At 44.0% G+C, this 22,402-nt stretch overlaps 1 protein-coding gene across 3 annotated transcripts in view; it reads left to right on the forward strand.

The window, feature by feature from the left end:
• The window catches only part of REXO1 (RNA exonuclease 1 homolog), a 37,479-nt gene extending 15,311 nt beyond the window's left edge, over positions 1–22,168 (forward strand). For 2 of the 3 annotated variants that reach the window (XM_063290750.1, XM_063290751.1), the window contains exons 5-16: positions 750–907; positions 1,389–1,526; positions 3,399–3,522; positions 4,091–4,204; positions 5,952–6,089; positions 8,241–8,354; positions 9,244–9,317; positions 14,728–14,838; positions 15,897–16,012; positions 16,805–16,943; positions 17,185–17,305; positions 19,275–22,168. In XM_063290750.1, the coding sequence (XP_063146820.1) occupies positions 750–907; positions 1,389–1,526; positions 3,399–3,522; positions 4,091–4,204; positions 5,952–6,089; positions 8,241–8,354; positions 9,244–9,317; positions 14,728–14,838; positions 15,897–16,012; positions 16,805–16,943; positions 17,185–17,305; positions 19,275–19,363 (1,436 nt within the window). In that variant the 3' untranslated portion in view covers positions 19,364–22,168. Of the gene's footprint in view, positions 1–749; positions 908–1,388; positions 1,527–3,398; positions 3,523–4,090; positions 4,205–5,951; positions 6,090–8,240; positions 8,355–8,635; positions 8,727–9,243; positions 9,318–14,727; positions 14,839–15,896; positions 16,013–16,804; positions 16,944–17,184; positions 17,306–19,274 lie in introns of those variants that run through there. The other variant, XR_010066963.1, reaches the window with a different exon arrangement.
• The last annotated feature ends 234 nt before the right edge of the window (positions 22,169–22,402 follow it).

Below are 22,402 nucleotides of genomic sequence, written 5' to 3' on the forward strand. Positions count from 1 at the left end.
GTTCAGTTTGGTCCACAGCATCACACCTTTTTGGCTGTCCCTGCTGATGGACCCCGACTTATCAGTTTGTCACAAATATTAGCCATGGCTAGATAATTATGCCCTTCATCGTTCCGTTAGTGCCTTTAGTCTAATGTATTCTTTGTTGTTTTGTCTCTCTTTCCCATAGTCCCTGTAATCCAGCAGTAAGTAGTAAATGTGCAAGCTAGGAACTTTTTATGTTTTTACGTGTTCGCACTTTACCAAACTGAGACCTTTTCTGGACTTCTTACATTTCACTAAGTTTCACTTCTTACATTTCACTAAATACAATGAAATGATAACAACAGAATCTAAAACAGGAAGTAAAGTAATAACCTACTTGGGATCCCTGAAGAGCTAGAGCAGAACAGATCTTGCTAGATGGTAATGATCGTTGTATCCTTGATTAAGTCACAGCTGTATCTAGTTCACTGGGTGTGACTAGTTCAGCCAGCACTAAAATGGCTCCCTCCACATGAGTTAGAACTTCGGTTACCAGATTTAGCAGGAAAGGTGAGCAGCGACTGACTGAGGGTTCTGGGAGTTGCAGGAGGGGGCTTTGGACACTAGTTCCACTCTTCCTTCCAACCCTCCCTAACCGATCTCCCAGAAGTGGGCAGGTCAGTCCTCATCTTTTCCATGACTTTTATAATTCTAAAACTTTGTAACAAGTTTCGGAGTTTAGCCCTCCTTCTGAATATTGTCCTGTTTTGCCCACACCCTTTCAGTTCCTGGAAATCTTAAGAAGACCATTCCACCTGCAAGTGTGGCATCTTCCAATGGTGTTGGTGCTCCAGGACTGAAAGCTCGAACCCTCACTGGGATGGCATCTAAGACAACTAACGCAAGTGTCTCAAAAAGGATAGCGCACACTCCCACTCTGCAGGTGATGAATTGCCAGCACATGCTTTGTAGTTGCCCTTCACGTTAAACACGTGGAACATACCCCTGCATGTGATTTTAGCCTCAAAGGTTTGGAACTCAAAGACTGTTGAGGACAAGCACTTGTGCAAGATTGTGCTTCCTTCTGTTTCTTCTAGGGGTTATAGCTCAGCTTTGCATATGAGAGGTCTTTGAGTCATTCCTAGGCAGAATTTTGGATAATTTGGGAAGTTTTACTCATCATTTTGGTGTTATTTGAAAAAAAAAACAGTACATCAATCGAATTTGGTAGATCGCCACTGAACCTCAGCAGTATGATCTTGTGGGCTGTTGGATCCTGCAGAAAGGTGGCCTTGAGGCCACATGTAGCTCATGAGTTGCTCATCTGTAGCTTAGTATAGAAGAACCAGTCAGAGATAGGGAAGGCATTGTAGTTGCTGTGTTATCAAATAGCTCATTTTCCTCCCCCTTTCCATGTTCTCTAGAGCACCACCTTGAAAAGGCCAGTTATACCCACAGAGTTTGGTGCCAGAGTTCCCACCAACATCCGTCAGAGGTATCTCAACCTCTTCATCGATGAGTGCTTGAAGTTCTGCCGCTCACAGCAGGAAGCATTTGATAAGGTTTGTGGTTTTGTAGTAGTGGTGATAGAAGGATTGCTTGGGCATCTCTGAATTCCTGTAGCTTGCCCTTGCATTAACTGCAGGCCCAAATGATAGATGGGACGAAGCGCTTCAAAAGATTTGGAAGTTCACTGAGCAAACATGTTTGCAAGTTCAAAGTTAGGACAGGTATAAGCCAGCCTGATGTTGAACTTCCTGTTTGGATAGTAAGAAAATCACAGGCCTACATTTCTTACCTTATTTTTAAAAGTACTGTTCCCTGTATTACAAATAGAAACACTGTATTGTCTGGGAGGAACTTTTGTGGAATGTGCAAAGCTAATGGCTACCCTTGTGCCATTGACACCTGCAGGCGGGTGCTTTTATGGCTGAATGCTTCTCTGTAAAAAGAAAAGTTCCTCTCCCCACACATGTCTCGGGGAAGGGTTCTAGTCCAGCCTTCTGCTCAACTTGCTAGTTTTCTAAGTGCAGGGGTGAGTTATAAAAAGTAATTCAGTCATGAGATACCCCCCCAATAAAAGCTGAAGTGATATGTGAAAGGGGTGCACGCATGTGTTTCTGTAGCCAACTTCAGTAAGTCCACCCTATTTGCATGCCATTTCTATTTGTTTTGATCCAGCTTTCCAGATTTCAAGGTACCTCTCATCAATCAAAATTGTCCTGGTCCATGTGATAGCAGGCAAAGCACAGCGAGGATTGTTCTTAACTCCTGAAGGTCCATTAAATAGGAAAGTGCATCATCACCATGAATCATGTCATACGCATTCCGATGCAGACCACTGTGAATGTCATAACTCAGGGAAAATTAACAAATTGAACTGTCTTTCTGGACTGTTCAGATGAAAAGGTCATGTCTGTTATTTCAGGGGAGTGTGTGGACAGGATTTTGGCACATGGTAAGTGGGGGTCCATTAAAATCAAGGTTTCGCCATACATCAGTGATGAAAAGGAGACCTTGAGAGTTGTGGAAGGGGAAAAAAAACCGAAACCCCAGCCTCCTGGCCTGATTGCTTAAAGGTATTTCACTTGCCAGAGGTGTCCAGGTGTTTGGCTATTTTATGTCTTGGTTTAATTACAGTTGATAGTAGATAATCACAAAAGATCAGGTAAGGCTTCTACAACAAGCAGACGTTCAGTCTAAAAAAAGAAAGATAGTCCCTGCCCACAAACTTGATGTTACACAGAAAGAATAGGGGAGGAAGAAAGAGGTAAAAAGTAATCAGGACGTCAGTTCTTAAAGTGACGGTCGCTCGTCTGGTGAGCAGACAAGTTGAATGGAAGAGAAAGGTTTCATTCAGCAGTAGTAAAAATAATGGGCCCTTTGGTAGTTCTACTGCAGTGCTCCAGGTGGAATTACATACCTAACTGGCTGGGCTTAGGTTTCCAGCTGGAAACAGGTGGGCCTAATTTGGGCTCCTGAATTGGGCCGCTAGGAAACCTCTGTAGACTATCACTGCAGTCTAGAGAGAGACCAGTCTTTCCCCTAATGTAAGGTTTCATACCTGGCACAGCTGTCCAGACACTTAATCCCTTATTCAAGGCTTAGCTTCTTTGGCAGAAGGCTCACAGACACAACTAGGGCAGATTGGTCTAGAGTAAATTTGTCTACCGTAGTATGCAGAAAACAAGGCCTGCATGTAAGCCTGCGCACCAGGGTTTATATTCTAGGCTTTTTCCTCCTGCTTTTCCTAGTCGATGGATATTTGGCCACCCTCCTGGTGGTGTTGGAAGCCACCTAATACATGTTACATATAACCATTATATGTTAATCTAATGGTTTTCTCTAGTCTGGGAACTGCTACTTCCTGCCTTGCCAGCTTCATTTTGTATATTAAAACTAAAAAATGCTGATAGCGTGGATATTGTTCACAGGCTCTTGCTGAGGAGAAGGTGGTGTATGACCGCAGCACCAGCCGCAACATCTACCTGAATGTGGCGGTGAACACTTTGAAGAAGCTGAGGACTCTGTTTCCCAACCCTTCGCAGAATGTTCAGAGTATGTAGTGATGCTTTGCTTCTTACCCATGGACTGAGGCTTCTCTGCTACTTTATGCTTCATTTTTTTCTTTCCCCCTACTCTTAAACCTCCATTTCAAGACGTTTGGAGTGTCTGTGTAACACAGCATACTTCAGATTTGCACAACAGAATGGGGGAAGGACTGCCTACCAAGCCAACAGGCATAATTCTATGGGCAAAGCTTTCAGCATACAGTCCGGCTCTTCACCGGCCCAGTAACATCTGTACAAACACACACTGTTAGCTGGTTGCGCTGTAATGTTGTGCCCCATATCATCCCACTTTTGCCTACAAACTGCTGCTATTACAAATGTTATTTGCACATTTAGCACATTGGCAAAGGGGGTACGTAATGCTAACCCTAAAATAATTGTAGTTCCGTTTATCCCTTGTTTCTGAGCTTAATTCATGGTGTGTGGGTCTTGACTTTTAAAGCATTCAGCGAGTGGACACCTGTGTAGCACTTTCATCCACTCAGAAACTTTATTTGTGGTTGACCCGGGATGTCTGCTGACATTCTTGTTTGGTGTCCGGCGTTTTCTTCCAGAGACCAGCAACAGGAAAGTGGTTTCTCATGAAGCTATGCTAGGAGGGAAACTGGCAGCGAGGACCAGTTATACACTTAATCGTTCTACAAGCGTACGGCTAGAAGACCTGACAGGTATGTTCCCTTTTTTGTCACAGACACAATGACTCTGGTGGTGATGTAATTTCATTCCTTTCTGTCTGTCTTAAAGACCTTCGAACTGATTTTTGAGATGAGTGTGATTGTTTCTCGGCCTCTGAGAACTGATAGCATCCGTCTTGAAAGCCAATTCAGAGCTATTTAAAATGGTAAAGAGCACAAAAAGCAGTAGAGAAGAATGGGCTGAGGTCAGGTTTCAGAGGCCCATTGATGCATGTTGCCTGTGATTCGTTCTAAATGTCCCCCTTCAGCTTGACCAGATTTGCTCTGTAGGGAGAGCATTTCATGACAAAAGTGCAATTACCCTGAAGGAAGGCTCTTTGCCCAGTTAATAACATCCACAATACACTGCAGAAATTTAAAGTATCTAATCTGTGTAAGTTTTGTATGTGGGCAAAGCACTAGCTTTGAAGCAAAACAAGTTGCTTTTTTATCAAGCATGTACATGCTCAACAGGTATTCCAGGTCTGTGTGGGGAAAAATAATCCTTCAAGTTGCATGGTCCTAAGCTGTAAAGGCAATGCCTCTGCAAGTGCATTCTGTCTCGTTGAGAGAGAAGAGGGGAATGCTTATTTCATGTAAATGAGCAATTATCATTTGCCCAAATTGGTATCGGCAAAAGAACTTCTTTGTGATCCTTCACTTACAGAATGGAATGTATAAAACAAGGAAGGTTGGGTACAGAATCCTAACATCGCATATATGTTGAAGGGGTCTAAACTGTCTATAACTAAGTGAGAAAAAGGTTCAGGTCATCGTAGATACCTCAGTATTGTTACCTGTGCAGCAGTTACGAAAAAGGCAAATTCTGTGCCATGGACGGTTAGGAAACAGAACAACCCAAAGCCTTGAACACTTCCTTACAAGAAAGGGTTAGAATACAGAGAAAGGTGATTGCAGGAGAAACCGTTCAAGGTATTTAAAATCTAGCATGTTGTGAAGAAAATGGATGTGATCTTTTTTTCTCCCTCCCTCACGGTACTAGGGCTGGGGTCGTGCAGTGAAACTGCATGGAAGGAAATTTAGACTAGTCCAGTGTTTCTCGACCTTGGCAACTTTAAGATGTGTGGACTTCAACTCCCAGAATTCCCCAGCCAGCCATGCTGGCTGGGGAATTCTGGGAGTTGAAGTCCACACATCTTAAAGTTGCCAAGGTCGAGAAACACTGGACTAGACAAAGAAAGTACTTCTTCCTATAGTACGTAATTAATCTGGGATTCTTTGTAGTAGTTGTTGTTGAAGCAGAAAGATGCAGTGATGGCCACAGACTGGTATAGCTTTAAATTCACAGAGGACAGATCTGTTAGGCTTAGTGTTATTTGGGTCTTAGGGAGAGCACGCCTGCAAATACCTGTAATGGGGGAACAAGGTTACAAGAGGGATATGTCGCCATCACCCCATAGGAACTGGCCACTATAAGAAACAAAATGCTGAGCTAGCACAGGCCTGGGCCTGGGCCAGCAGGATCGTTCTTAGGTTCATAATGGTCTCTGAAGAAAGAACTGCCTGGCACCTTTTCTCAGCATTTTTCCCTGGTTTATTCCCCACCTCCCCCAAAGTTTAGATCTGCATCTGCTTTGGTTTTATGCTGCTTTATCTGTAATTACTGTTTTGCTGCTGTCTAAGCCATCCTGAATGTTTCTATGTGTGGGGATGGTATTTGGTCCGAAAATAGCAAGAGAAAATGGCTAGACAGATGTTTCCTAGCCTTTGTCATTCTCAGGGGCCGCCTTGTACCGAAGGCTCAAAGAATACGTGCTGACAGAGGATGAGCTAAAGGAACATGGCTACCCCTTACCGTGTCCCGAGAGACCCGGCCGTGCTGTTGTCTTTGCTGCGGAAGAGAAGAAATTGACTGATGGTGAGTTCTGCTGGACCAGAGAGTTTCTGACTCGACTGTTGCACTCTGAGAACCATTCAGATATTCTGTTTAATGGGAAGAAAAAAGGAGGCAAGAAAGGGAACCTTCCAGCCAGATTATTCCCTTCAGGACAGACGTCTACACCAACCACTTGTGGATGGGATCTTGATGAGTTTTTAAACATATTTTGAAGCTACCTGTTGTACATACTCTCTTACTTTTGCATGTAAGCCATCTCTTCCTGTGCTAAGCTGTGAAAATATTTTAATCCTTTGTCGTTTGTGACTTCTGTAACAGCAGGCCGTATTGAAATGAGTTCATGCAGAATTCTGTACCTGCTGTCTGCTGCACCAAACTGGGATGAGCAGTGTGTTCAGAGCTCCCCTTTGCACCGAATACGATTGAGAAATGCAGCGTGGTGCCAGTTATGAACTGGTGGTGTTGATTGTGGCCCCTTGGAGCCTTTGTGCTGGAGTGTTTTGAGTACACTCTCAAATCCTCTGGGCCTAATGATAAAGTATGTTGGTCTGAATACATAGGTGGAAAAGCAGGAGAAGATTACTGATGGCTGCCCTGTTTTTAGTTTGCTGCCCTGATTAGGCTCCGGGGTTTTTAGAGTAGCCCTGCAGGCCTCCTCGAATTGCTTGGCAATCCCAGAGGTGCAGGGAGATGAACTAGTGAAGAAGAGGTTGGTGATCTGTGGTGGACTTTGTCCAAGGACAAATTTCAGAGGTTGTGGTCTGTGTGTCTAGCAGTCATTCAAAGCCACCTCAAAGACTGGTAGATTGATGATCTCAGAAGACCTTCCAGGCTGTGTTAGCATCTTGGAAGCAGGCCCATCTAATGGAGGCTCTAGGGCCCAGACCGAAGTTGCAGCTACTCCATTTTAAAGATCTGAAGTAGTGACAGAGAGAGAAGACTTCTCCCAGAGTCCATAAAGAGCTGCTGTCAGTCATAATAGCAGATGGTACTAGGCTCGGTGAGCAGATCCTATCACCGAATCTAAAGCCGTGTCCTGTGTTCATGCTGTCAGATTGGAGAAGAGCGAGGGCGAGTTGCCTAAGCTTGTGAAAAGCCAAACTCTAATTTTGGGGTGGGGATGGGGTTTCAGCTCTATCAGAAAGGATTTTCCAGTCATTGGGGAGCATGTATGATCACGCCTAGCATTATAGCACAGACGCCCAATTTAGGGAAGGGGGATGATGTTGGTGTTGGGGTGATAAGCTGGCTGGTACAATCTTGGTAGCCAGCACAGTCAGAACAAAGAAGAGGATGGGGTCTGAAAGTCAGAAACTAATCGATTAAATACAGCAATACGATTACTCCCCAGGTATTTAATAAACTTGCCCTTCCTTCTTATTAAAAACCACACTATGGTGGCAATTACAATTACTCTAGGGGCCGTAGCCAAGGCTTGTGGGGCGATCCGCAGCTCTGAGGCTTCAGTTTGTACACCCTGCGGGGACAAAAAAGGCAGCTCCCAGAATTCCCCAACCAGCAAGTCCACACAGCTTAAAGTTGCCAAGGCTGAGAAATCCTGAGGTAGACACTCTGTTTTAGGGATACCCTGCCTTAGGTAATGCCAGCTAGGTCTTCCTCAGCTGAATCATTGCGAAGTCTTTCTGTCATGAGAAACAAACCGCTCCAGAATGAACAAGGGTGTTGATGCTGAAAGTGTGCTTTGACTGTCTGAACTACTTCATTTTTTACTCCGCAGTCTTTGATGCAATTCTTCCTCATACCACGAGGTGGCAAGCAGTCGAATCTCATAACAGTGTGTCTAACGAGAGACTTGCCTTTTTGCCGGGGTGGTCAGCTGGAAAAAAGTAACGAATACAACGTTTTCCCCTTTGAAAATTGGTTAGAAACAGTTCAGAGATGAGAGAAAATAGCCACTGGCTCTTCAGATACCACTTCGGACAATCAGGTGCCTGCGGAAGGGTTTGTGGTGGGGTCTCCTGCTTTGATCAACGACCGGTCAGCACAGTCAGTATATCTCGTTGGGGGAAAGTAGAAAAATAATAAAAAAAAATAGTGAAATAAAATAGATAAAATAGAAAAATAAAAAGATAGTGTTTCAGGGCAGACGTATAAGAATGGATCAAGAGAGAACCCTATATTTACACACACCCCTTCTTTTTCTACTGTCAGGCACTTGCCGAGTTTGCTCTCGCTGTGGCACAGAGTACATGGTGACATCCTCTGGAAACTGTGTCCGTAAGGAAGAATGCATCCATCACTGGGGGAGATTGCGCAAGCAAAGGGGTAATGGTTTCCCTTCCTTTTAAGAAGTGTATTCTTTTCTCCAAAGGAACTCAAAGTGCACAACATTGATTTTTATCCTCACAAGAAACCTGTGAGATTATGCACAGTTGGCATTTTGCAGAGTTTCTTGGAGAGCTTAGACAAATAGGTTTTAGATCTCTGTTCATGGCCATGAGTTCATTCCTTCTCTGATAGTAATTTTATGTAGTCACATTGCATATTGGCAGACTTCATGAGAAAATGAGAGAAGCATCACATTTTGGCATTATTTGTTCCCTCAGGCTCGTTTATATATCAGTAGGGCCTCCATGAAGCTCTAATAACATTCAGTAGCAAAGATATGCGAACATTCGGAAAAAAAATCCCAAATGAGTAAGTATTCAGTCATAGCACTGTATAACATGCAGGGTTGTTGTTGTCTTAAGTAAGAAGCAAAGGGACACAAACAGAAGACAGTAAACACAGTTATATTTGTAATGTAGACAAAATGGGATCCACTTCATCAGAATCACCTTAGCTGGGATCAATTGTCACAGGACTCCACTCCTCCAAAAACTAGTCCGTAATCCTTTTTGGGTTTATTTAAATGATATGGCTTAGAAATATGTCAGAAGTAAATAAGTCTGTTTTACCTTTGTGTTCATTATGCAGTTGTTCTTACTGCTGTTTGCTTTCTTCTTCCATTAGCATCAGTTTTCTAGTCTGCGTCGTCATTATAACTGATAATTTTAAACCATAACTCTCCCCAAGTAGTTTGATAGAAAGGCATTGAATAAGTACTAAAATCAAGACTCTCTCAACCAGACTAGTCTTTGCTTAACCTTTGATTGGGGCTGATGTGAGCAGTGAGGATTTCCCACGCAGCATTTCTCTTCTTTTTTTTTTTCAGTTCCAGGTGGCTGGGAAACACATTACAGCTGCTGTTCAGGAGCCGTGGGTTCACCCGGATGTCAAGTTGCAAAAGTATGTAACCGTGGTAGATCAAACCATGAGTACAAGGTGAAGTGGACCACCTTCTCTCTGAGTATATTTGCAGTTCTGCTACTTTGATCTGTTTCATTGAAGATGCTGGGGAGATGCTTTTCAATCCGTGCTTTGGCTTTAAAAAAAGAAGGCCTCTTCCAGTTTAGCCATTCTCTGTAGTAATAGGACAAAAAACATTTAATTTATTATTAAATTTTTATAGCTGTCCAATCATTAGACTCTGGGTGGCCTACAAAATCCAGCAAACAATAAAAACAATTAAATGCACACTTAAACAGGTGGCCCAGACTAAAACCATCAGAATGTCAACTGTTCAGATACAACAGGGCCCCAAAAATACATCAATAAACACATTAAACTCAGGCCTGGGAACAGAGCAAGGTTTTAAGGGCTTTCCAGAACCTCAGGAGAGTGGGTGCCATTCGTATCTCTGGTGGACGCTGTTCCAGAGGATGGGGCAGCAACAGAGAAGGCACACTTCCTCAGTCCTCCAAGATGGTAACATTTAATAGAGAGGAGCTGGAGCACACCCATTCTGTTGAAACATACTGGGTTGGCAGAAACAATTGGAGATAGGCAGTCCCTCAGAAAACTGGGCTGTATGCCATGAAGCCTATGGCCTGTTATATAAAAATTACTTCCTGCTCTTTGACTGTGAATATTAGTTTAGTCATTGTTAACCTTCAACAGAGTGATCGCCCATGAATTTTCTGTAAGAGCTTCCATGTGAGGTGGAAGATCAGAATGGGGCCCTGGCTCTGAGAATAATACTACAGCCTCAATCAAATTAGCACTTTCCCCAAATGGAGGAGCAGAGATCAAAGAATCACAGAATGTAAGGTCTGTGGAGTCCTTGGTGCTCTCTGAGCTTGGTGGTTTGCTTGCGGATGTTTCATTATCCAACTAGGTAACATCAGCGTGAGGGAGTCTGGGGTTTGCTCCCTGTTTATATACAGTTGCTTGCCCTGCCAGTGTTGGTGGGTGGTGGTGGTTTCCTCCTTGGTAGTTCCTTGATTAGGGTATTGTTTTCTGCCTGATTGTTTGTCTGGTGTTAATCCCTGCTTATCTGGGTGTCGGCCGCTGGAGAGGACGTGTTCTGGTCTTTTTGTTTCTTAGCTTTTTGTTGTCTCTTTTGAATCGTGTGTAAATGTGGTTTATGTCTAAGTGCCAAGCTTCCGGGAATTCCCTAGTGTTTTTGGATTTGGCTTGGTCTAGGATGCTCTCGCTTTCCCAGCTGAAAGTATGGTTGAGTCTGTCCATGTTTTGTGAGACTAAGGAGTTCTCATCGTGTCTCCTGACTGCCAGCTGCTGTTCGTGGATTGCGCCCTGCTAGTCTTCTGCCTGCCTGTCCTACATAGTGGCTGCTACAGTCCTTACACTGTATGTTGTAGGTGACTCCTGTTTTTTCTTCTCAGGCTACTGGGTCTTTTGGGTTACTTAAGATGTTTTGGAGGACTTTAGTTGGTTTGTGTGCTATGCTGATACCATGAGGTTGTAACAGTCTGTTGGTTGTTTCTGAGATGTTTTTGATGTATGGCAGTGTTCTTCTCATAACTCATAGCTTGTGTTGGTTGTGTTATAGTGGGTTGAGTGATAAGACACTTTCTGATAAAGTTGCATGGGTGTCCATTTTGTCGGAAGATGCTGTATAGGTGACCTGTTTCCTTTTTCTGGTGTTCTGGGTTGCTGCAGTGCATTTGTACTCATCTGAATAATGTTCTTACACAGCTCCTCTTGTGGGAGGTTGGGTTGTTTCTTTGGTAATGGAGCAGTTGGTTAGGGTGGGTTGTTTATCGATTGCGTTTCTAATTTGCTGTTGTTTCCTCTGCTCTGTCTTTGATCTTCTGGAAGCACCATGGTGGGGAGGGGATAGAATATTCGCTCCCCTCTGTGAGATGTCCAACCTTTTTGTAAGTTCTTTCACTGTGTTGTATGTTGGGGTCCCTGGTCACAATACAGTTGGATGAAGAGGCATTGCCTCTGGGGTTTAGCTTGAGCAATTTGGTTTGGAGTTTTGTCTTCTTTTTTCAGCTTGACTTAGAGGTGTAATTCTGATGGTGGTTGTCAGCATTTTGTGTGTTCCGGAGTCATGTTTGTTCCAGTTGCTCCTTGAGGTTATCTGTGGTGTGCTGGTATTTGTTTAGTCTGAGGTGAGCATCCATGACCACTAGCTGTATCATTTTTCAGCCACTTTGTTGAGCTGTTTTCCATCCAGCTATGCAGTTTATTGGAGATTTGTATCTGATACCTGTGGGCAGGGCATGCTGTCACAGGCATTTGTGCAGAAAGCATAGTTACTCCTTGTAAGGTCTGGAAGGGATTTCTTTTTTTAATAGTAAATTTTATTAAGTTTCAAGAGACAAAAAAACCCAACAACCACCCCCCCCAAATACAAAGAAAGAAAGAAGGACTAAAAAAGTGTGAAAACACAAGAGAAAATTTTTCCCCCTAATTTACAAAAGATGTGGCTTCTGACTTTCAACAGCAAGGATATACAAAAATTTCCAGAATCAATCTCTTACTCTATATTAAACCAAAACACCACATGATTTCTATAAATCATTCCACTTTATCACATAATAAAGACCACTAAATACAGCTACTCCTCTCCCTTATATTAAAATAAAGAAAAAATTCATATAAACCTCCTAAACATCTTTCTCCCCTCCAAAAGATAACACATATTTAATTATTCCCTTCCTACCACTATTCTATACATTTCTGTCTACTATAATAAGAATTGAATTTAAAAACACATACCTTGTCTGCTATTATACTTGATAATACAACCGTTTTAATAATCCTAATCTTAATAAACCCAGAAAACAAAGACAATTCAAAACAGTAAATCCAAATCTTTGAAAGCAAATAACATCAATCAAATCCTGAAAGCAAACCAGATAAACATTTTTCAACCCTTATCCCACTTCAAAATAAACCAGAGCAGTGACATATCCCCACAATGTGCACAGAGCTTTCCTCTTGAAAGAATCAAGCAGCCCAACTTAAGGCTTGCAGATCACTCTCTCCCTTAGATTTCTCCAACTCCAGTATCCAATCTTCATCTAGCATCTTGATGAAAGTCCCAATCTCAGTCTTAAAAAAAACCTTTCTATCACTCTTAAATTCCTCAATTTCATCCATCACATCCCCAACCTGATGGCACATTTTAGATCTCATATTTTCCACAATGTCTTGAATATCTTGCATACAGCTTGATAGAAATCAGAAGAAATCTGTTTAAAATCCTGGTGAAAGTCAGAAAGGATCTGTTTGAAATCCTCCATGTCTCACGCAGTAGTTTATGGCGCCCCCAGGAGCTTAGCCAGCGAAAGTCGAAGACAGGGAAGAGTTCCAAAGTGTGTTTAGATAAAGTGAGAGTGAGATAGCCGACAGTTCTCAAGGGAAAGTGAAAACAGAAAGCTGAAGGTTCAAATCAGCTGATTTGAAAATGCTAATGTCTTCAAATTTAATACAAAAATAATAACAGGAAGATAATTGTTTACTCTCAATCCTCCTTTATATTTGGAAGGAAAATGAAATCCAAAACTTAAAAAAAAAATTAGAAAAGTAATCCCAAAAATAATGATCAGCACCAAGAGAACCAACTTCTCGCTGTAGAAAGCCTCTCCTGGGGTACATATACTTAAAAACATACAAATTGGTGATTTAGAAATGGGGTGGCCGGTCTTACTGTCCCTGTAAGGGTACAGCGTGGCTTGGAAAGTGATGAAGTCCCTGCCTCCCAGCTGGCTCTTACCAGTTGAACGCGAAACGCTGTTTGAGATCTTCTGGCTGCAAGCAGCCGTCCGGAGGACAGGTGGGATGATTCCAGGTATTCCCCTTGATCCAGAGAATGTTTCTGGGCTTCAGGAAAACCTGCCTGAGCCCGCAAAATGTTACCGCATTGTCAGCTCCACACACTGAGACTGCGGGCACAGCCGTTCAGTCCACCATTCCCACCAGAAGCCCCGGGACCTTTGAGATCATCTAGTCCAACCATGTGCTCAGTGCAGGAATCCACTACTGTAGCATCTCCCACAGATGGCCATTCAGCCTCTGTTCAAACACCTCCAGTGAACGCTGCTCCACCACCCCCTGAGGCTGTTCTGTTGTAGAATAACTCTTACCATCTGGGAAATTTTCTTGATGACCAACCAAAATCAGTTTTCTAGTTATTTAAATCCATTGTTTCCTGTCTTTCCTGGATCGGCACTACCCCATCTTATACACAACAGTCCTTGAGATACTTGAAGGCAGCTATCGTGTCTTTCTGCAGTTTTCTCTTCTCTAGGCAAGGGATACCCAATGCCTCCTCACTGATTTTTCCTTTCAGGGCTCTTATCATCTTGGTTCCTCTCCTCTGAGTACAATCCAGTTTAACAAAGCCCTTCCTAAAATGTGGACACAGTGTCCTGAGTGTGATCTGAACAAAGGCTTCTCTTGATCTTGACACCAGGCTTCTGTTGATGCAACCTAGGATTGTGTATGCCTTTTTTTTTTAAAGCATCACGCTGTTAACGCATGTTCATCTTGTGATGTGCACCCCCCCATAGCTATAAATCAGAGTATATGATAATTACATAGTAACACTGGTCACAGTACGGTGACATCTACAGGATCTTCCATGACGGAGAAGAAGGGAACCTGGTGGTGGAAGAAGGAGGTAATTCGGGGCAGGCCTGAGGCATCTGCATTCCTTGAGAATGCGGGCTTCCCGACCAACAGTGAGCGAGACTGTGGCTTAAAGCACCTAGAGGTACATAAAAACTGGTGTGAGCTCTGAGGAAACTAAAGGGGGTCAGAACGTTTTCCCTCCCCAGAGATTTTAGTCCACACCTCTCTAGGGGTGTGTAAAATGCTTTGTGCTCAAAACTCACTCTCCTGGGGGGGCTGTTCTGATACATCCCCACTTTCTAGATACGTTTGTCCACTGTAAGGAAAATTGAATATTAGGCCTACCACAAAGGTTCCTTTTTAACAGTAGAGGTAGAGTATATCTCTCGCTCCCCTGAGACATCATAGATTTGCTGTTTGAAAAAACTACTGTCCAGATATGCTTCTTTCTTTCTCTGTTGTTCTCTTGAATGTTCTTGAGAACTTCTGTCAGGTTTTTTTTATTCCATAACTGAAAGTGAGGGTATTCTCTTCCACTCTTGTGATTGTTATTGATCTTTTGACTCTGTGTCATAGAGCAAGTCAGTTTTCAGGCTTCCCTCCATCCACCATAAAAAGGGAACCTTTAATTCCAATACTGTGTTTACTCTGGTTGGCATTTTGCAAGGCTACTAGCCTGCTAATTAAAGGTGGGCAAGATTGGAGACCTCTTGGTCCTTTCTCCAGGAATGGCTTTAACACCTCTTTAATTCTCCCTCACTTTCATCCTAAGCAACATGTCCACGATGGCCGGAAGGAAAATCTGGAAGGTTTTGTGAAGACGTTTGAAAAGTTGCCTAGTGCAGATGGCCATCCTGGCATCTACGCCTTAGATTGTGAAATGGTAGGTTGGCTGTGCATTTAGAATTATGTTAAGGATTTCATACTTCATCAGGAATGTGTATTTAAATTCTGTGCTCAGACTCTCCAGGTTATCTGAATGGAAACAACTTTGACACCATTATGCATATTTAATAGAGAGCTTGGGTAACATAGAAAGGGCTATCTAAGTAGAACAGGGTTGCTGAGATTCAAGAGGAAGCAATCATCAAGGAGGTAAACCAGAGGTATCTACAGGGTGTGGTCAAAAGGGTCAGGATGGTGGCCACGGCGTGATTGAAGCTCCACCTGTTTTTTATGTGCATTGTAGGAGTAGAAAAGAAATACTCAATTGAAAAAATGGTGAGAAGGCAGTCCCAGAAGCAAACAGTTAGGAAGACTTGAGTATGCTCAGTGGCCACAAAATGTTGCCTGCCTGAGGTTCAGGGAGAGGTTTCAGGGGAGGTGGAATAAGATGGTGCGTTCTGGAAGAGGGAAGACTCTAGAAGCCTAAACCAACATTTCATTGCATTTCCATGATTTATTTGTATGTTTGCAGAATTGAACTTTTCTTTGAGCATCACTGAGAGGGGCTTAGGCACAAATGTACCTGTTACGTTCCCTTCCCCAAGCTGGTGCCCTTTAGGTTTGTTGACGCTGCATCCTCCAGCATTCCCATCAGCCTAGCTGTGCTGGTTGGAATTTTGAGAATTGCAGACTCAATATGTCTGGAGAATATCAAGTTGGGGGGTGTCACAGCAGAATGGCCTTGGACTGGTCATTGTTATGAGGCTTAACCCCAGCTCCCAGAGTTACTGTAGAGATGACATATAGAGTGGGGGGTGCCAATTACAATTTCTGAACTCCTTGGAAAGAAGGCAGAATAGAAATGCAGTAAAATAATGAAGGCCCACTAAGTCCCACAGCTGAATTACTAGAGAAATTTCTGAATAGAAATAGAATCTTTCTGTTTGGCTGTAAAATTGGCTGGGGTCTGATGAATAGCTACAGCGGCCCAACAGCTGGTGGGAACCCTTTCTCAAACATGCCTTCTTTGTGTCTCTTGTGTCTTGTCTTCTGCAGTGTTACACGAAGCAAGGTTTGGAGCTGACGCGAGTCACTGTGATCAACTCAGACCTGAAAGTGGTCTACGACACTTTTGTCAAGCCAGACTACAAAGTGGTGGATTACAACACTCGGTGAGGGGCCACAGAGTTTGAAAAAGCACGAGGATAAGCTTTTGTAGCACAAAAACTTGTGCACTTGGGGGTGACAGCAGCTGGGTATCTGCTAAGCATCCGCCTCTTTCAAGTTGCTGTCTGCTGAGTCAGGTCCATCCGTCTAGGCTAGCCTCACTTCCTCCCTGGCTTTCTTTCCAGAGTTTCAGCAGGAGATCTTTCTTTATTCTTGCATTTCAGATTATTTTCTTGTCCTTGATTTGATTTGAGAATCAGAAAAATTGGTTCAGAAAGTTTGCACTCCCAAACCATTGATCTGCCTAGCTCCCGTTACCCCAAGAAATGAGCCAGGTATTTCTCTTCAGGAGGAACCTGCTTTTTGTGTTTCTTTCTGAGTTCTCGCTCTGAACTTGGTTCTTTCCAATAAGATGGGGGGGCACTCTTTTTATGGCCACCTTTGCAAACATTTAATATCAGGGAGACGTCTGAGGGCTGCGTGACGCATATGGGTGGTGCGGGATTTGAGGGGGAAGTTGTCTCTTGTGTGGTGTCCATCTTAGTGCTTACGCTACAGTTTTTATCTGTTTCCTAGTACAAAATGGTGGGGAAGTGTTCCTTCTGTTTTCAGCCATTATTGGCAGAGGTCAGGGTCCATTTTGCTCTGCCCGTGTGGTCAAGAAATTTTGTGCAGAATGGAAGAGGGAGGAGATTCTCTGAGCAGGAGTTACTTGTAACCCAAAATTGCACGTGGGATGGGCGGTCTGAAAACCAGCAGAAGAATAGTGCCTGATGAGACCAATCTTTCCCTGTCAGGTTTTCGGGTGTGACTGAGGCAGATCTGGAAAATGCGTCCATAACTCTCCGAGACGTCCAGGCGGTTCTCTTGAGTATGTTCAGCGCAGACACTATCCTCATAGGCCATAGTTTAGAAAGTGACTTGTTTGCACTAAAGGTAAATGTTGCACAGAAATACACGCTTGCCCCACCCACTCCCTTCCCCCCAACTGATGGCCGTTGCTAGCTTACGGATAAATCTGCCTCTAAGCCCATTGTCTTCTCTCATAGTTCTTTTAAGAGGTGCTTCTTTGGAACACATATTCTTGTACTTAATTAAGCAGCCTTAATTAAAAGACAGGAAAGGAGGAATATAAAAAAGGATCCAACCGGATATGCCTTCTTCCTTCCCTTGCCAGCTTATCCATTGCCTGGTGGTGGACACGGCAGTCGTCTTCCCGCACCGCCTGGGTTTGCCTTACAAGCGGGCGTTGCGTACCTTGATGGCGGATTACCTCAAGCGCATCATCCAGGATAGTGGTAAGACTTTGTGGCCAGATACGAGCGTGCCTGTGGCGGGAGAGGGGAGACGGATGCGGACTATGTGCACGATCTGTTGAGGGCTCCAGTTTAACTTCTAATTGCCCTTTATTCCCATTCACCCTCTGCCTAAATTATTGTCCTCTTTTCTGTCATGTTATGGTAAAAATTATCTTGCGGGTTCAAATGGAAACTCCCTTCTAATTCAGACCCCCCCCCCCAAAAAAGGATGAAAATCTAATCATTACAGAGTGCTGTGCCTACCAAGCACTGAGAGTGAGATTGGAAGAACTTTATCTGCAGATGGAAATGTGATAAATCTGAGAACTGAACACAGTAATAGGTCATACTAAGGAGGGAGAGGGCCATGTATATATTACCTATTTATGAAATCATTTCTGTATTGTCTGCTTCCGAGACTCAAGCAAAATTAGAAATAGAAAAACACGTATCTTAAAAGAACCCCACATAAAAAAATAAATACAACACAACCAAGAAAAATGAAACCACATCAGATTAAAACTTAAGAAAAAGGCAGTCCAGCATCATCCATCAAATGCTTTTTGACGCTTTCTAAAAGGTTGGGGGCTTTACGCATCCTAGGAGGCCTGCAGTGGGGGCAGCCACCAAGAAGGCTCACTTGTGGGTCCCCACCCTCTTCAGACAGGGTGGGGAATCTCAGCATTCCCTTTTGGGCAGAACACAGAGGGCAGGGCAGGAGTTCGGAAGAAACAGTTCTGTAAGTACCTTGCTGAGCTACACAGGGCTTCGTAGACCGGAGCCCCCATTTTGAGCTAGCCAATTGCTAACCAGTGCAGCAGTCAGAGTGTTAGTGTTATGTTTCTAAACTTGTTCATTCCAATTGTGCATCCTGTGTGCTACATTGTGAACAAGCTGCAGCGTCTGGGCTTTAGAAAGCACGTTGTGGGGTTCTAACCATGTCGGCATGAGTCACTCCTGTTAGGACTTCTTGGTCCACAACGATCTGTGGCCTGCGCACCAGACAGAGGTTCCCCCAACAACAGCCTTGCTGCTCTCCAGGCAGGAACTGTGTTCTCTCTCTCTCTCTCTCTCATACCTGTATAGAACTCTATTTTGCCAATAGAGATGGTGAGGTTTTTTTTAAAAAATTTAATCTTCCTAACTGTAGAATTTCAGAGACGTTGCAAATGAAATACATACACAGTTCTGGGCAAATAAAGATTCACCTGTATAGCCACCATACGTACTTGCATAGAAGCCCATCCGTGGGTAAGCCGATCCTCGAAATTTTTGCGTGTTTTAATTTTCCCAGTTGGCTTATCCGTGGGGGGAGCATTTCTCACGGTATTTTGGTTAAAAATTCAAGGGTGGGCTTATCTGCAGATGGGCTTATCTGCAGGTGTATATGGGATATACAGATGCTTTTAAAAAGCTGAAGGAAAAACGAACCATATATACCTGTGGGTAAGCCCAGCTGCAGAAAAGCTGAACCCAATTTTGGGGTGTATTTTGGCACCTCAAATTCTCGGCTTATTCACAAGTGTATACGCTAGCTGTTTTTATGGCATCTGATCTGCTGCACCTGAAAAAGAATTAAAATCGTTTCTAAAATCTACCCAATATATCAGTCTTCTTAACTTGGAGACAATTGGTCACCCCAGGGTAATAGCTAATCCCCCCCCCCCAGCAGACCCCAACTGTGCTCAGCTTTAGGGAAGTCGTTAAGACCTGCCTTTTCCCCCAGGTATTTGAGTCCAGTTGATCAGAGTCCCCCTTTGCTTGTTTTATTACAGTGTTCAGTTGCCATTTTATATATCAGGTATGCTTTTTAATGTTATGTTGCTGTTGTTTGGTATTTTACTTGTTCTCTGCTGTACGCCACCCAGAGTCCCACCATTTGAGTTGAACATCCTGTTTGAACTGGGCGGCCCTATAAACCCATTACAGAGGTAAATAAACGGCTTCTTATTTTTCTGGTTGCTAACAGTGGAAGGTCATGACTCCAGCGAGGATGCCCGAGCCTGTATGGAGCTGATGATCTGGAAGATCAAGGAAGATGCAAAAGTGAAGCGATGACCTGCCTCTGTGCTGCTGTCCTCCTCTGCATTTTAGTCACGGTGCAATAATAAAGCCTACAGAGACACACCCGTAGCCAGCAGCAGACCCTTCCCAGACTTTCCCCACTTGGCTCACAGGTGTCCCGAGGACTTGGGAGCAAGAAGCTCCTTCTGCTGGCAAAGCGACAGGCAGTGTTTACACTCCAGGCACTGTGGTCGAGGCAAAGTGCATTGTGACCCACAGAGGTCAGCCGTCCCCATGGCGGGGAAAGGTTTGGAGATAGACTTGTCGTAGAAGATTGGAATAACTTCAGGTCCCACAATTCCCTCTTCCCCTGTCTTATTTATGGACTTTAAAAACTAGCTTTTAATTTACATTTCTGATTTAATTTGGGGTCTTGCAATTTGCCTGAGGCTGCAGGAATGGCAGAGAAGGGCGTCATGCGCCTGGTCTGGCAAGGAAGCAATCAGAAGAGAGGATGAAGTGATGGTGACTTCGGGTCAGGAAGAGAGGCTCGGAGCAGAGTTGCACATTAGGAAGGAGCCCTGGCTCAAGAAGCTATACTGGAGCGTAGGACCAGTACTGCGTAGTGGGATAGGCGTGCATTGCAAGGGAGGATGTCGGCAGAAAAATAAAGCTATAGGAAGTGAGGGATTTCAGGCCTCGGGGCCTGGCTCCAGTGGCCCTTCTTGCTTGTGTCTTGGCTGTAAGAGAGCAGAGACCCTCCCAGGTGACAGCTGGCAGCAAATCGCAGGAAACAATCCAGACGGCTTGGTCTGGATTGCTGGTAGCGTTTCATTGAAACTGCAGAGGGTGGTAAAGCTGCCAACTGACCCCGCGTCCCTCCTTGCTCAGGAGTTTTTCAGACTAGCTGCATCTGCCTTTGGCTTGGGGGCTTGTGCTCTTTCTGGCTTGAGGCTCAGTTCTGTTTTCTGCTTTAAGGAGGAAGAGGCAAGATTGTGTTAGCACTGAACACATTTTCAAAGGGCTCTTACTCAAATTGGGAGGGAGAGGTGATGGGGAAAATTCATAACGTGTTCCCAAAATTCTCCTTCTGGTTAAACTTGAATATCTTGTAGTACGTCCTTCCAGTGGCTTTTTACTTCCCTAATGGCTTTTTGTTGTTGCCAGCTGAGCAGTACTGTACAAAGTCTCTTGGTCTGGCCACCGAGTTGCGAAGTATCAATGTATGGAATAAGTTCTGTTGCCCTGCGGAGGGCTCTCAAGCCTGCCTTGCACATTTTCTCACAGAGCAGTGCTAATGCGAGAGAGCCCCCACGGCTCAATACGGACTTTTCTGTGCCTCTCAGCCTGGGAAGAGCCCCCCTTGCCAGCTGTCTCTCCAGAGACAATGGTCATTTGGTGGCTTAGCTGAAGAGCTTTGTGGACAGCTTGCCTCTGGTGGGCATTAAGCAACTCTGGTTGTGAAGAAGGAGTGCAGGCAACTGACATTTCCACTAAACAATGGCTAGTTTTTTCATGGTTTCTTTGTTTTGTCAAGGGCCTTCTCTTTTTAGAGAAGAACAGGCACCTAAGAAGCACTCTTTATTCTCCTTGTTCCAGGAGTCCAAAGCCCATTGCTGGAGTTTGTGAAAGACATCACTCGGGAGGGGTTTGGCTCGAAGCAATGTATTATGCAGTGTGTGTTGGGTATCCGAGCCAGTGGCCTAAAGCCTTCTAAAAAAAAAGTCTGGTTTGGGATATTGGGTGCTGTGTGAGTGGTCAGTTCTCAACAGTGACCTGTCTGTACTTGTCTCTAGAAGGGCTGTGTGTTTTGGGCATGTCTGTGCAAGGGCTCCCTTTGATTTGTTACATCATCCCAATCCTTCCCAACATGACAGTTGGTGAAGGAGGTGTGCCCCACAGCAGCTAGGGCCCAACCCATAGACCACCTGCCCTTCAAAATCTCCCTTTTGACAGCACTGGGGCAGAGCCTTCCTAGTGCATCTTAAGCCGCATGTGGATTTGGAAAGAGAAAGGTGCACAAACCCGTCAACGCTTTTCCTGGAAAAAAGTGGGCAGGGTTTTCCCTGCAGAGATACCACATTCTGAAGCCCAGTGGGAGCCTTTTAACATGCTAGGAAATACATTTTCCTATTAGGTCGAGGCAGTGACTCCCACCTTGGAATCTGGGTGAACACTGGCAGAGTTCCCATGGAAATAGAGAGCAAGCACAGCTGGCTGGTTTGCAAAGAGTGCATTTTTTATTGATACAGCAGATAAATAAATACGACAGACACAGGCAAAGCAGAAGTTTAAGAATCTTTGCTTTGGTATTTAAAAAGATGGTGGTTGAATCCATCTTCTTCCTCAGATATACATGTGTTTACTTGGTATAAGAGTAAAGAGTAAATGTGTTTTTAGAAAAGGAAGATCCTTGGGGTAGGTGGGTGACCTATTTAACCAAAGGAACATATTTGCACTACAAGCTTGTATCAGGATTAATACTGATTCATCTGTCATTCTCAGAGAGCTCGGACGCTCCCTAACCTCCAAGAATTAAAGTTCCCTAGGCACCATCATGACTGCTAATCTCCTCCTCTTCCCTTTCTGCTATCATTCTGATGTTTGCTGGTCACCAACTAGAGCCTGCCCTTTGCTCTTCCTCCACAGGCAAGATTTGAAATGACTTCCCTCTCCTAGGATGTTTAGCACTTAGAACACAGGATCTCCCCCGAGGCCAGCCGAGCCATTCCGGGCTGCAGCTCTGCTCTCTTCGTAACACTGTACAGTAATCAAGCTGTAGACTTTGTATACGTACCACTGTATACCTGTTAATACTGTTTTGTATTTTTTTTTAAATAAAGCAAAAATGTGACATCCCTATGTGGCATGATTGTAGGGGTGCAGGGCTAGGAGTTGGGAGGTCTCCCTTTAAAAGGCAACTTTTTAAAAATTACCATTAATAAGAAGCTTGTGCTCCAAACCCAATTAGTTACTTTCAGTGAACGTTTGGGACTTAATTCCATCTACTGAAGCTGCTCCTCCCCATGAGAGTTAAGTCACAGCGAACAGTGCAGTGCAATGCCAGGTATGGATTTGAAAGTTAATGTAGGT

This window comes from Candoia aspera, chromosome 1 (assembly GCF_035149785.1).
Source record: "Candoia aspera isolate rCanAsp1 chromosome 1, rCanAsp1.hap2, whole genome shotgun sequence".
NCBI lineage: Eukaryota > Metazoa > Chordata > Lepidosauria > Squamata > Boidae > Candoia > Candoia aspera.